Source organism: Galendromus occidentalis, unplaced genomic scaffold (genome assembly GCF_000255335.2).
Source record: "Galendromus occidentalis unplaced genomic scaffold, Mocc_1.1 scf7180000077497, whole genome shotgun sequence".
NCBI lineage: Eukaryota > Metazoa > Arthropoda > Arachnida > Mesostigmata > Phytoseiidae > Galendromus > Galendromus occidentalis.
The window spans coordinates 579,845-593,863 of record NW_003805485.1 but is presented as its reverse complement, the minus strand read 5'-3'; the positions used below and the strand labels follow the sequence as shown (position 1 = coordinate 593,863).

General features: G+C 51.3%; 1 protein-coding gene across 1 annotated transcript in view; it reads right to left on the bottom strand.

Moving 5' to 3' along the window:
* The window catches only part of LOC100909093 (Down syndrome cell adhesion molecule-like protein 1 homolog), a 44,153-nt gene extending 31,419 nt beyond the window's left edge, over positions 1–12,734 (bottom strand). Inside the window, exons 1-4 of the mRNA XM_029112403.1 lie at positions 12,242–12,734; positions 11,959–11,966; positions 11,724–11,871; positions 2,034–2,117 (exon numbers count right to left, since the gene is read on the bottom strand). Coding sequence (XP_028968236.1) covers positions 2,034–2,117; positions 11,724–11,871; positions 11,959–11,966; positions 12,242–12,734 — 733 coding nt within the window. The remainder of the gene's footprint in view (positions 1–2,033; positions 2,118–11,723; positions 11,872–11,958; positions 11,967–12,241) is intronic.
* Positions 12,735–14,019: the final 1,285 nt, after the last annotated feature.

Genomic DNA, 14,019 nt, shown 5'->3' with positions numbered 1-14,019 from the left:
ATCGTCTCGATTTTGACATAAATCCGCGAGGAGGGTTCCACTGATACGAATTCAGAGCCGATGAATCCGTAGTGAGTATTTTTCCGCAACCAGAGATGCCCAGATATATTGGCCATCACGACAAATCCCTTCCTCTTTGCTCCCGTGAATGATCGATGATAACGCTCCGAGTTCTTCCTTCCGATACGTATCAATATACCAACTCATCACGACGCTCGACGAGGAGTTCGTTTCCTGAGCTCTGAATTAGCTCTGATTCCGCGCCAGAATTTCCGAGACGTCTCGATAACTCGGTTCGCCTCCTCCTTTGAGACTCGGTACTCTATACATATTTGTTACGCTCAGCATCAAAGTCATCCTCCGAAGCGCGGCCACGGATCCGGATGCCATTCTCTCGCGTATGAAGGTTTTCCTCATTCCCTGTCTGCTCCCTCATCTGATCCGCGCCGCCCTTACGGCACTCCGACGAGGGACTCTGACTTCCCCATCGTTCTCATGAGGTCTTCTATGTGTGTGAAATTTCCTGATAGTCTGTGCGACCCCAAAATCATCTTAGTCGCGGATCTGGTTTATTAGATCCTCCCTCACGTCGATATATGTTGAGCGCATATGAGGCTGAGGGTATGAACTTCGGAAATTCGGCGGTTTGCAAACATTAAGAAAAGAATAAGAATCCCAGTCAGATTGAAAGCCGATAGCGTCGATTCTCATTCAAGATAACACTATGTATAAATCCGTTTAGGCGTTCGCCGTTTCGATTCGTCTTCCGTCATCGCAGACAACTCCTACCAGCCTTATCGATTTTGGCCATAGAATCGACAGTTTTCCCTCGTTGAAGTCGAAAAGCCATTCGAGAAACACGATTTTCGCCTCTCTGTTCACCTAAGTCGGGTATTCCGAATTACAGAGGGATCTCTACGATCAATTTACCGGTCAATGTCAAGACGATCCGTCTTCGCAGCTTTCCGAGGGTATTCGATGCGCGACATTCGTATTCAGCCTGATCATCTGCTTCAACAGGCTTGATCCGGATCAAGCCGTTCTCATGTGAAATCCGTCCTGAAGATCTCAGCTCCGTCTCGCCTATAAAGCGGCGACCCGAATTATTCGACCCGTCAAGGGAGAATTGGCCAATTTGCCGTCCAAAGAATCCAAGATGGAAGCCAAACCTCGGAACAATGCGATCTGGGGCTCCGGTTCGCCTTTGGCAGCGCAGTCGAATGACACCATCTGTCCCGGAGCTCCAGAAACTGTTTTCACATCAGGTCTCACCCAATGAGGTGGGTACTTCGGATGCACGGCAACACTAATTTGATCAGATCCGAATGCGTTTTTAGCGGCACAGGTGTAGTTCCCCACATGATCCGGGGTTATTTCGGCAATCTGAAGGGTTTCTTGATATTCGCCATTGTTCGAAACACTTAGACCATTCCTCTGTGAGACCGGAAGACCATCCTTGCGCCATGCGAACGAAATCGGCGGAGTTCCTTCTCTGAGTGAGCAAAGGATGCCAACTCGTTGGCCCATTTTGATGTCGTCTATGAACGCGAAAGGCACGATATGGGGCGGTTTCGCGACAGCCGCCGCGCAGCAGCCCAGTAAGAAGGCCGTTTCCGCGATGAACCGCATCCTTATCCGACAACGCAGCTCAGAGGGACCAAGGCACGATGAGCTCGGCCATTTTGACGCGTCCCGCCGTCAGCATCTCACATCCGAAATACCCGATACAGGTGGCTCCCCCTCGTGGGACCCAGAGAAAACTCATTCAGCCCTGCGGCTTCGCGCGGCATTTCAAAAACCGAGGCCAATGACTCTAAATGAATCGCGCCCGTAATTCTCTTCCAAGGCTATTTCCAGAATCACACTGATAGAGGTGGATGTTCGTCCACTTTTCTTCCGCATGGACGGGGGGAGTGTTCAGCCTAGGGAATTTTCAGCGAGGTCCATCGCTGCAACGCTCATACCAGTCAGGGTCAGAACAACATTTTTTCGAATCTCTCCTACGGTGTTCCTCGCAATGCACTCGTATGAACCCTTGTCCCGTGAGCTTATGGCGGCGATTCGGACTATCCCGTCCGAAAGTCTGATGCGCTCGGACGGTGCGATCTCCCTGGTGTCTGCAACAGGATCGACTCATGAAGAATCTGTAGCGAACGATATTCAGATGCGGCCTGAATAACGGAAAACTCACCCTTCAGGACGAGGACGCTGGGGTCGGGATAACCTTTCGCACCACAATTCAGAGAGACCGCACTGCCAAGGACACCTATCACAGATGTCGTATTCAAGTCCATCCATATGGGCTGATGCCTCGGTCGTACAGATAGGCTCATCTGGTCGGAGCCGAAAGCGTTCTTCACCGAGCACGTGTAATTCCCAGAATGGTCCGAAGATATTCTGGTGATTTGTAGCGTTTCTTGGGACTCATCCGTGTGGAGAACTCTGAGCTCCGCGTTCTGTTCAATCAAAGTCCCATCTTTCCGCCAGGAGAACGATATCGGCGGGGTGCCTTCTTTCAGGGAGCAAACGATATTCACCCTCTGACCAATTTCGATATCATCTAACGGTTTGACAGTTACTATTTTAGGCGCGGATGCTCTCGACCCGATGATTATGGCACATAAGACACTGATTCTCAGGACACATGATTCGGTCGCCATCCTCTCAGGACTACTCATGGCGTCTGAGGCCACGGCCATCTTGTCGCGCCGTGAGCTTCTGTCGATAAATTGGTATGGTACTGGTGGCTCCCCCTCACGGGACTCGTGAAATGCTTCCTGATAGCGTGAGAACGCGCGGGAGTTTTGTGACTCGGGTTTCGGGATGCACTTGACGTAGCTCCCATGTCGCTCCAAGGGGTACGCTAGAGGAATGCCCTCATCATATATGTACAAGAGAAGAATCGCGACGCTACGGACCGATCCACCGCATCGACCTACCCCGCCATTGTCATAACGGTTCCCGAATTCCAATCAAGGCATACCCTCGAAAAACTGGGGCGGCCTTTCGTCTTGAAAATCCGCCAATATCTCCCGGAGATCGGACGTTAGGGGTTGCAAAATATTAGATTCCGAAGCGTCGGTATCCCAGTGAGGCAAAAAGCTCTTCTCGATTTTTTACCGGTCAGGTGGAGCTCTATGATTTTTCGGATCTCTCCTAAGCTGTTGGAAGCGCGACATTGGTAGCTGCCTTTGTCCTCCGCCTGGACATTCCGGAACATGACCAGACCATTATTCATGGCGATTCGCTTTGTTGGTAGACGAATCTCGACAGTCCCTGAAAAATCGAGTCGGGAATTCGCACGATCCATTCAAGGATCCCGCGAGGGCAAGAAGCATGGTGCTCTTCCTCGGAATCATACGAAGCGGCTCACCTCTATAGAAGCTTATCGTGGGGGTCGGCAAGCCGTCCGCCGAACAATCCAACACGAGGGGCTGTCCTAACTGTCCTTCCGTGAACGGAGCGTTTGCATTCCTCCAGAGGGGTTCGAACCTCGGCGCAACTACCCAGCTCATTTGGTCAGAACCAAAAGAATTCTTGGCCGAGCAAGAGTAATTGCCGACATGTGTCGGAGAAACGTTAGATATAATCAACGTCTCCAAGAAATCGTCGTTGTGGATCACTTTCACTTCTCCAGTCTGCTCGACAGGGACACCGTTCCTACGCCAGGAGAACGATATCGGCGGAGTCCCTTCCCTCAGAGCACAAGATATCACGATTCGTTGTCCCATTTTGGTATCGTCCTGCTGTTTGACGGGCACGATCTGGGGAGCTGCAGTTTCAGACTTCGTGATACAACACAGAATTATCAGGTAAAGACACAGAACGCGACTTTGGGTGAACGCTCCCATTCTTTCCCGCATGGCGTCTCCGAGATCCGCCATATTGTCGCGCCGTGAGCTTCGCTCGCAGGATACCCCGTACGAAACTTGTGGCTCCCCCTTGCGGTACTCCCATCATTTTGGCAAGGAGCGTGACGTCGGGCGCGGAAATATGAATTCTCGAATCCCCAAACAGTCGGTCTCTCCAGCACCGAAGGGCTGATAAGAATAACCCGCGAAGAGTCCTCTCTGTGGACGTCACCAAGAAAACCGAAACGTCACCATACGAGGCCATCAGAAGAAGTTTCGCCTGGGTGCACGACGGCCCAGGTATGAGGTATCCCAGCTCCCAGGGAGAGAGTAATTCTCATCATCAATGAAACAGTTGTCACATCTGAATCATCGCTCAAAGGGTTTATGTACACGAGTGCTGCGGCTTCGGCCTTTCGATCGTACCCACTCGTTACTAATAAGCCACAATCAACCCAATCTCAATCAGCCGGCATTCCTTGCTCGGGAAAATAGATCGAGTAATCATCTTCTCGCCCACGATGATGTGAACAAAGAGTTTCTATCCTACCAGGGGAAAACATGATCTCCCGATATGCTGCATGTGTGATCTCGCAAGTAAATATGTGAGGCGCAATTTATCGTAATATCGAACCTCTGAGTCCCCAGATTTACCAGTTAGGAGGACCGATATTTTCTTTCGGATTTCTCCGAGTTCATTCCGAGCTCGACACTCGAATTCTCCCCCGTCGTCTCCTGTGACGGGGTGGATTCTCAGGATGCCGTCTTCGACCGAAAAGCGGCTGCCCTGAACTATTTCGGATCTGCCTGAAATGCAACGCTACTGTGGTTAGATTCTGGACGAGCGAAGTGAGGGCGACGCCGGCCTGGCGTGGAATCCTGATCGCTCCCTACTCTCAACTTACCTCTCCAAAATCTTACTGATGGCTTCGGCAGTCCTTTCACAGCGCAATTCAATGCAATCCTCTGACCAGCGACTCCAGATATCGATCGCACATCCGAATCAATCCACATGGGTGCGAAGTGAGGGAGGACTGATACACTTATTTGATCCGTCCCGAACGAATTTTTTGCCGTGCATGTATAGTTCCCTACATGATCCGGGGCCACTTTCGCTATCTGCAGCGTTTCCTGGTATTCATCGTTGTGGAGAATTTTCAGACTGCTTTCACTCAATTTGATCGGCGAACCATCTTTCGTCCAGGAGAAAGAAATGGGCAGGGATCCTTCTTTGAGGACGCACAGTACGGTCACTCTTTGGCCCATTTTGATGTCGTCCAATTTGACTGGAGCGATTTGGGGAGCCGCACATTCCACACACGTCAAAACCATGAGAGAAAGGAACATAATCAAGTCACATGAAGAAAAGGCTTCTTCCCTACGATTCGCCATGGCGTCCGAGACGCCAGCCATTTTGTGGCACCGTGAGCTCGAGGCTCCTCCGTTCGTCAGTACGGGTGGCGCCCCCTCACGGAACTCAAAGTAAACTCGGTGAGCCGTGAGAAGCCGCACCTTTTTCGAAAATTGCCAGGTCGACCTGTCGTAATTTTCAATACTTAGATAGCTCACTCAATCGCATCGAAGCGAGAATCATGATCGAGCATTCTTGAGGATCGCAGCCTCGACCCGGAAAACACGCTCATCGATGACCCTGGGAGTCATGATGAGGACCCGGGGAAAATGGATCGAGAGGGGGTTAGGGGAAACTCTCGCGCAGTTCCGCACCGACGTTCAGATCGTGGAAGATCTTTCGCGCGCGTGGAGACAATTCTCCCCCTACTCATGATCCCACAGATCGATTCATCCGTCTGATAGTCGACGGAACAGCTCGAGGACTCCACGGGATTTCTCGGGCCGATCGAGTTTACATATAAGGTCACTAGATAGCTAGATATCACACCTGTACATACACCAAGAATTCATCCTTGGAAACAGTCGCGTCGCTCCCGCAAATACTTGACCTAGATATTCATTATTACTGAATATGTATCGGAGTTCTCCACGCATCCGGAAATTCACCAGTTAAAAGAAGTTTCACTGTTTTCTTTATGCTTCCCAGGTCATTGGAAGCTTCACAAATGAACTCGCGCCCGACTTCCATTGATACGGTGGGAATTTCCAAGATTCCGTTCTGCAATGACTGCCAATGCTCTGTGTCCGAATAGGATCCCCCTAAAATGGGGAAAGCTCGATGAATTTCCTACATCCGATGATGCCAGCGAAGGAAGGAATCCTCGCCAAAGGAAGCGGATCCCTGTGCCTAAAATCAGCCGACAGTTTGGACACTCATCAGACTGACCTTTCCCGATTCTAATTGTTGGTGTCGGATATCCATCGGCACGGCAGTCGATACGAACATTATCACCCGCAGCGCTGGTAATGACTTTGCCATCGCTCGCCATTTTCCAGCGCGGAGCGAACCTCATTACCACAGACACAGAGATCTGGTCAGACCCGTGGAGATTCTTGGCAGCACACGTATAGTTCCCAGCGTCCTCAACACTCAATCTCTGAATTTGCAGTTGTTCCTGGTAGTCGTCGAAGTGCAGAATTTTCACATTGCCGCCCGGAACCAGCACCGCATTATTTTTCCTCCAAGCGAAGGAAATCGGAAGCGTCCCTTGGCGGAGAGCACAGCCGATGAGAAGCCGTTGTCCCTCCTCGAGATCATCGAGACCTTTTACAGGAACGATCCGAGGAGCTTCTGCCTGAACACCCTCGGCAATTACTACGGCGAGTACCAAGGTATTCAACACACCCATTGCGGCTACACAGGACTCCGCCATCTTGACGCGCGCTAGGACTCGCCGCGGAGGAAGGACCTCTTCAGGACTCGTGGCTCCGCCTCGTGGAACAAAACGGAAACTTGAGCAACAGACACGAGTTTTGAAATGGTTCGCCGCCAGATCCCAGCCGTTATGGACCTCAGCCCGCAATGCGTCGTCTTCTCGACCGCCGGGGTAATGACCAACGAGTATTCAGCATTCATCGCGGGAATGAAAATGTGAGTCCAATTCATTCTCGATATCTGGAGCCTTTTGGGCGGCTCGAACGAAGTGCCCGTCACTTCGGTGTACATCTGACTACTACTCTCGGAACCGGGCTAGTACCGTTGAAGCTAACTGCCGGTGAATGATATTAACGCCGGAACATAAATAGGTAGCTCGCCTTCAGAAACGTTGAAGGTTTTCTCCCCCTCCTCGGGGGCCTGCACCGCAGGTCCTCTGCAGTTTTCCGCTGACGACCGCGAATATTCTGATTTCACGAGGAATCGAAATTAAGTGGTCTCAAGGCGACGGTGCATTTTGGTTCAGCGTGCATACTGCGCGAACGACACCGTCCAGCGCCCCTTCGAAAAATAATCAGCGAAACGGGATGGATGAATTCGGAACGTAGCCGGACGCATGAAGTTTCGTCGAGCTGGTCCTCAAAAGCATGTATCTACAATATTTTCAGTCTGGAAAGTTTCGAGACAAGACTCTCCGAGAAGATCCGTAGCAATAGTACCGATTAGGGAGAGCCGTAGCGGGCGGCGAATGCTCCCGATGTCGTTGCTCGCTTCACACACATAGTCGCCGCTGTCCTCGGAAGAGACGGCTGATATTTCTAGGACACCGTTCTCGATGTGATAACGTTGAGAACTCTCAATGATCCCGAGTCCTGTAAGTGGAAGTCTCTGTTTGACTCCGCAGTTTCGGATGAGATTCGTCGTCGACTCTGGGAAAGTCTTCTGACGATTCCTCCGTGGGAATCGGAGTCCGACAGTCTGCGGGCAACAATTATTATCTGCGCTCACCTTTGCGTATGATGATTGCAGGCGGTGGGTGACCTCGCGCGCTACAATCCAACACTACGCTAGCTCCAAACACGGCGTTGATCGGCTTGTCATCTGGACTCGTTGACCAACGCGGAGCGAACTTGATTACAATTGGCACCGTAATTTGATCGGAACCGTGGATGTTTTTCACAGCGCAACTGTAGTTCCCGAAATGAGCGGAGTTCAGCTTCTGTATCTGGAGCTGCTCTTGATAATCGTCCAGATGAAGAACTTTGACTTCTCCGTCTGTCAGAAGCGCTTGATTGTCCTTCCTCCAGGAGAACGAGATCGGCAGCGAGCCTTTGTCTACCGCGCACAATATCACAAGCCGTCGTCCTTCCTCTAGGACGTCGGGGATTCTCGCCGGAACGATTTGAGGGGCTTCGCCCCATACTGCGGCAGTGAACTTCAGTGCCAGGAAAACGGAGTAGTACACGGTTGTCGCGCCCATGCTGGCTTGAGATTCCCAGAGAGATGCTCCGCCATATTGACGCGCGCCCGTAGCTTCCACATCGGAATATCCACGGAGCTCGTGGCGCCCCCTCAAGGTACAAAGTGGCTCTAAGAGCGGACTCCGCCAGATTCGAATCGTCCCGAAAGGAGCGGACTCCGCCAGATTCGAATCGTCCCGAAAGGAGCGGATAGAATCCTCAAATCAGGCATAGTTCACCGAGATGTCTATGTGAGGAGCGGGACTCTCTTGCGTATACGTGCACATACGGCGCGGAGTCAGATCGCTCTCCTCTTCCCTCGAACCGATCCGGGCTGCAGACGATCAAAATTTGCACGCCCTGAGCATTTCCTCTCATTCCGAGCGCTGGCGAGCGAGGAGATCTCGACCGAGGCTTCTCTCCGGTCAGCTTGTGTATCGGAGCAGGGGATTTTTTCGCGAGAGTCGGGCTTCCGGCCCTAAGACTGGTGGAGGAGGCTCCCAGAGCAGTCTTTGGAGGAATCGGTCCATGATTCTCAAGACGCACCTGCCCGGGTCTCCCCGAGACTATCAGACCTACCTATTCCGAAAGAGAGAAATAATTGATCGCATAGATTTCCGAAGGAGCGAGTGAGGTCGGCCGACCGATAAGCATTACCGATTAGAGCGATTTTCACGCTCTTCTCAATTGATCCCAAGGCGTTCGTCGCCCCGCATTTGATCGAGCTCGCTTCCCCGAGCCGAATACTCTGAATTTCCAAGATTCCGTCTCTAATTTCGTATCCCTCGCCACCATCCAGAAGCTTGTCATCTGAAAGCGAAATGGTCCAGGTGATCGAGGGCGTAGCGGGCAGCGAATACCAAGCATACGGTCGATAATGATAGCGACTCGATCCTCCACCGACTCACCTCTAAAAATGCGAATCATTGGTGTTGGTAGTCCCGATGCTGCGCAGTTCACGGTTATGGAAGCTCCCGCAACAGCATCGATGACACCATTCTCGTCATGTTGAACCCATCTCGGCGGCGATTTGACGAGGACAGAAACCGACATCAGATCGGATCCGTGAATGTTCCGAGCACTGCATGAATAGTTGCCAGAATGTTCGGCGTTCAACTCTTGAATTTGCAAAGTTTCCTGATAGTCTTCTTGTGACACTCTCACTTCACTACTCAGCTTGAGGGGCATGTTGTCTTTTCTCCATGAGAACGACAATGGCTGGGAGCCTTGGAGAGCCGCACACAAAATGGCGAGTCGTTGGCCTTGTTCGAGGTTTTCAGGCACTTTCATTGGCGCCAACTGCGGAGGGCTCGCGTCGACGTGCCCGAACATCGAGCTCAAGAATACTGAGAGGATATAGAATACATTCATGGCGTCACACGGCTCGCCAGTCGGACTAGCTGCCTTTTCAGACCCGCCTCAGCGTGCCTCCCCAGACAGGGCTCGGTACCCGTGGCGCCCCCTAGCGGGACCAAAAGCAAAGCGTCGACTCCTCCCGAATTCGAAAAACATTGATGGGCACTCATATGAACATCCATGTATGTCTGAGTGCCTGCATACCGAATCGGGGATCATTTTGGAAGCTCCCATCAGATCCGAGATCCTCTCCGTTACCGATTGGATCGCATAGGGTTTACAGGTTACTGCTTTTGGAAATTGTAAACCCTGAAGCACCCCAGTCGGAAACTGAGGCGCTCCCACCAATCACGGCTTCCGAGATTCCTGGCTCTAATTTTTTACCGGTTAGGTGGAGCCGAACAGTCTTGATCGCGGCTCCGAGATTATTCGTTGCTTCGCAATCGTAGTTAGCCTTGTCAGCTTCATTCAAGTCCTCGATTTCGAAAAGACCAGTTTCTTTCCCGCTACGAAGCTTCAGGGTGCCACCATCTGCAAGAGATATGAGTATATGAGTCCTCAGGTTGGTATGATTCTGAGCGCCACGGCTACGTATGGGCAGATGTCCGCTTTCCACTGTTCTGAATCAGAGGGAAACTTCTGCATCTAATGTTGAATCCCTGCCGGAGCTACGAGACAGATTTCCATGATAAGAGTATGTTTGCAGTAGCGCATATCAGAAGTTTCAAGGACTTACTTTTCTTGATGGATATCTCCGGCGCCGGATGGCCTTCCGCTCTGCAGTCGATTATGACGCTTCCACCTAGGGCGCTTTCAACAACACTCTCCGTCTCTGCGGCCTTCCATTTGGGTTTGAATTCCATGAGCACTGGGATAGTTATGTGGTCACTACCGTACGCGTTTTTTACGATGCACGTATAGTTCGCTACATGAGTGGTCGACAGACTCATGATTTGTAATTGTTCTTGGTAATCGTCCGTCTGGAGAACCTTCACATCCTTTGAAGATACGAGGGGCTTATTGTTTCTCAGCCATGAAAAACTCAGAGGCTGGCTCCCTTCCGCTACGGCGCATACTATGGCGAACCTCTGCGCTTCTTTCAGTTCGTCTGGTATCTTGATCGGGATTATGCGCGGGGCGACACCAGCGGAGATACTCCCGCTCAGAATACAGATCGTCAAGCACGCGAGAATCATGGTTGGTAGCGTCATTTGAAAATCGCAGCCATTTTGATCATCATTGCCTTGATGGAACACGTTGCTCCGTCTGGTGAGACCCGGGAGAAGGAGAAATGGAGCTGAATTTCGAAATCCTCCCGGTGCCTGGCACGTGTCTTATTGCGATTTTTATTCCAGGTCCGATAAGCTCACGCCGCATCTAGGTCCCATTATATATGTAGCTTATAGCTACCCAAATCGGCCATGAAGCCGTGCCTCAGCGAGATACTATTATCCGTTACCGTAGTTCTCCGCAGCTGTACCAAGCCCCTGTTTCGCGATGAAATAGTGAGAAGACGGACTTCAACGTTCTTTCGTGGGAGTTCGCACATCAAATTCAATTGGAAAGTTCGCGTCAGGACACCAAGAGCATTCGATGTTCGAGAATTATACTTCGCAATGTCGGACTGCTCGACTTCTCTTATCTCGAGGAGCCCATCATCTAACGACTGCTACGCCACGAGGGAAAGCTCTCAATCTCTTGAAAAATCGGAATTGGTTCACGCAGAGTTCCGGGAGCACTCAAAGCTTCACGGAGCAATTTATGGCCGCATCTAAAGGAAATCGGATGAGCGACAGTGGCGGCTCGGCCACTACCGACTACTGGTGGACTTCTTGGGCTCTTAATTGGACTTCATGGACTGTATCAGACGATTAGATTCTCGTCCCCGCAGAAGAACTTCGCTGCAACAATACGCGCCATAGTCAAGGGATCATTCTTCATCATCGAGGTTCTACCTCGGAGCCTTCAGTCCTAGCTCGATGAAACATTAACTCCAGAGAATCTGATCATTCAACTCTCGGCGTCATTTTCAAAATGGCTGCCATATTGATGCTGGCCGCTAGGTTTTTCGGTGCCAAGCAGGAACAAGTGGCTCCGTCTGGTGTCATTAAATCGAAACGACTGGGAATTGTATCCGGGCGCAAGACTTGGGGTCCTTCCCGACCTCTTATGCGTCTTAAATTAGGCATCTTATGCGATTGCGTCGAGAAGCATAACACAGGAGAAATAACTCATGGGTGAGGTTTCGACTTCCAGGTGATTGGTTACCCTTCAGGGTGAGTTTGATTGATTTGGATATGGAGCCGATAGAATTGGACGCTTCGCACTGATAAAGGCCCCCATCGGAAGAACCGACGTTGTCTATTTCGAGAAGACCGTCTCTGATGTTCCGTCTGTCGGATGATACAATCAAATCCTTCCCTGAAATTCATAAGAACGGAAAAGGATCAGTCTTGGTCAACCTGAGCGGCTGTGGAAAATCCCCTCTCGCTCCCTCCTGAGCGAGCTGGTCTCCCGATCATCCGAGAAAGCTGCCGATTCCGCCTTTCCAGAGCTCCACATTTACGTCATGAGATGAAGAATCGGCGGCAGGAGGGTCCCGAGCGCTCTGGATGGTGGAAACATAAGACGAGAGCATGCAATCTCGGAGGGAGCGTGCTACAGACGAAGTTTTTTATCCGAACCTCTCCCTCGTCAGCCTCGTCTGGCTCATTCGGAGCTTGGCTGAGCTTTCAACAGTCAGGCCCGCTCAGCTTATTTATCACAAATCGGATTAGAATACTTGCCCTTCTTAATGTGGATATCTGGTTTCGGGTATCCTTTCGATCTGCAATCCACTGTAGCTCGACTTCCGGCAGAACTGACGATTGGGGATGTCTCTCCGGACAGGAGCCATTCGGGGCGAAACTTCATCAAAACTTGGATAGAGATGTGATCGGACCCGTAAGCGTTCTTCACCTCACATGTGTAGTTTCCAATATGATTCGTGGACAACTTCAGAATCTGCAGTTGCTCTTGGTACTCGTCCATTTGGAGAATTTTCAGATCGATCTGAGGACCAAGCGGAACGCCATCCTTCCTCCATGTGAATGACAGCGGCTGACCTCCTTCGAGAACTGCACACATAATGGCCAAACGTTGGCCCTCTTTCAAGTCATCCGGAATCTTCATGGGGCCGATGCGGGGCGCTTCCCCGGCAATCACCGGGGCAGAACTCAAGGTTGTCACGATAACGATCACGACTAGCCTGGGCGGCGTCATTTTAAAATGAGAGGCCATCTTGGTGTAGTCATAAGCTTCACCGATGGTCGATACCAGAGGCGCCCCCTAGCGGAACCCGACAGAAAGTATAACCCGACGATCTCTCCGCCGTCCTTCAGATTCAAGCGCTGATCACGATCACACACCTCGGGGGAACGTCAGGCGGACATCTCATATACAAGGGCGAGGTCGCAGGAGATCTTTGTGCCGTGGAACGACCCCTTGAGAGTGTGTCGACCACAAGCTAGATCGACCGATATACGCCCGGAAAGGCCTTCAGAGGACCCTCAAACTCAAGTTATCGCTATGTAGCTGTCACGATTCGACTCGAGTGAGTAGGCCATTTTGGAATGACCCCCAGAAAGTCGGCGATCTCACCGTTCAAAGACAAGAGGATGTTTTTTTCGATCGAACCTAAATCATTCGATGCCTCACAAGTATAGACTCCCGCGTCCGTCAATTTTACAGTCGAAATTTCGAGGACTCCATCCGCGACTCGCACTCCGTGCGAGTTCCGCAGCGGGAGTTTTCCTGGAGAAGAAATCGGTCTTTCATCCTAGGGTTCCGCAATGACTCGCCAGAGAAAAAATCGAATCAGTTACATAAGGTGGATGTTGCATGATGTCGATGATTGAGGATCGTTGATTAGAACGCTGAAATATCCTCTCCACGGGCTCACCTTTCGAAATGCGTATCGTCGCTGTCGGGGAGGCCGATACTCGACAGTCTATCGAGATGCTTTCCCCGGGTACGCTCCTGATCTCCGGAACATCATGAACCCACACAGGAGCGAAGTTGAGATTCACAGAGACACTCATCTGATCGGATCCGAATGCGTTCCGAGCCGAGCAGGTATAGTTGGCAGCATGATCGATACCGAGTTTGTCGATTTGCAACTGGTCCTGGTAGTCATCAGAATGGACGATTCGAACACTCGACGAATTCAGGGGTGCATTATCTTTCCGCCATGAGAAGGAAATCGGGAGACTCCCTTTCACGGCGGCGCACACGATCACTAGTCTCTGTCCTTCCTCCAGCGGATCAGGAACTTTCATCTGAGCGATTTGTGGTGGGGAGGGAGCTGAACCGACAGTTCCACTGGTGAAAAGAATCGAGAGACACAACGCAGAAAGCAACATGATTTCTTCCTGAGGAGCCATTTTGCTACCGCCATAAGCTTGGGTATCTCTCTGTGGGTCGGTACCCGTAGCGCCCTCCTGTGGGACAATCCGCAAATTTTCGACTCGAGAGGTATTCGCGCCGGATACGAATGCAGGTGTGCTGTCCTGCACAGCTTGATTGT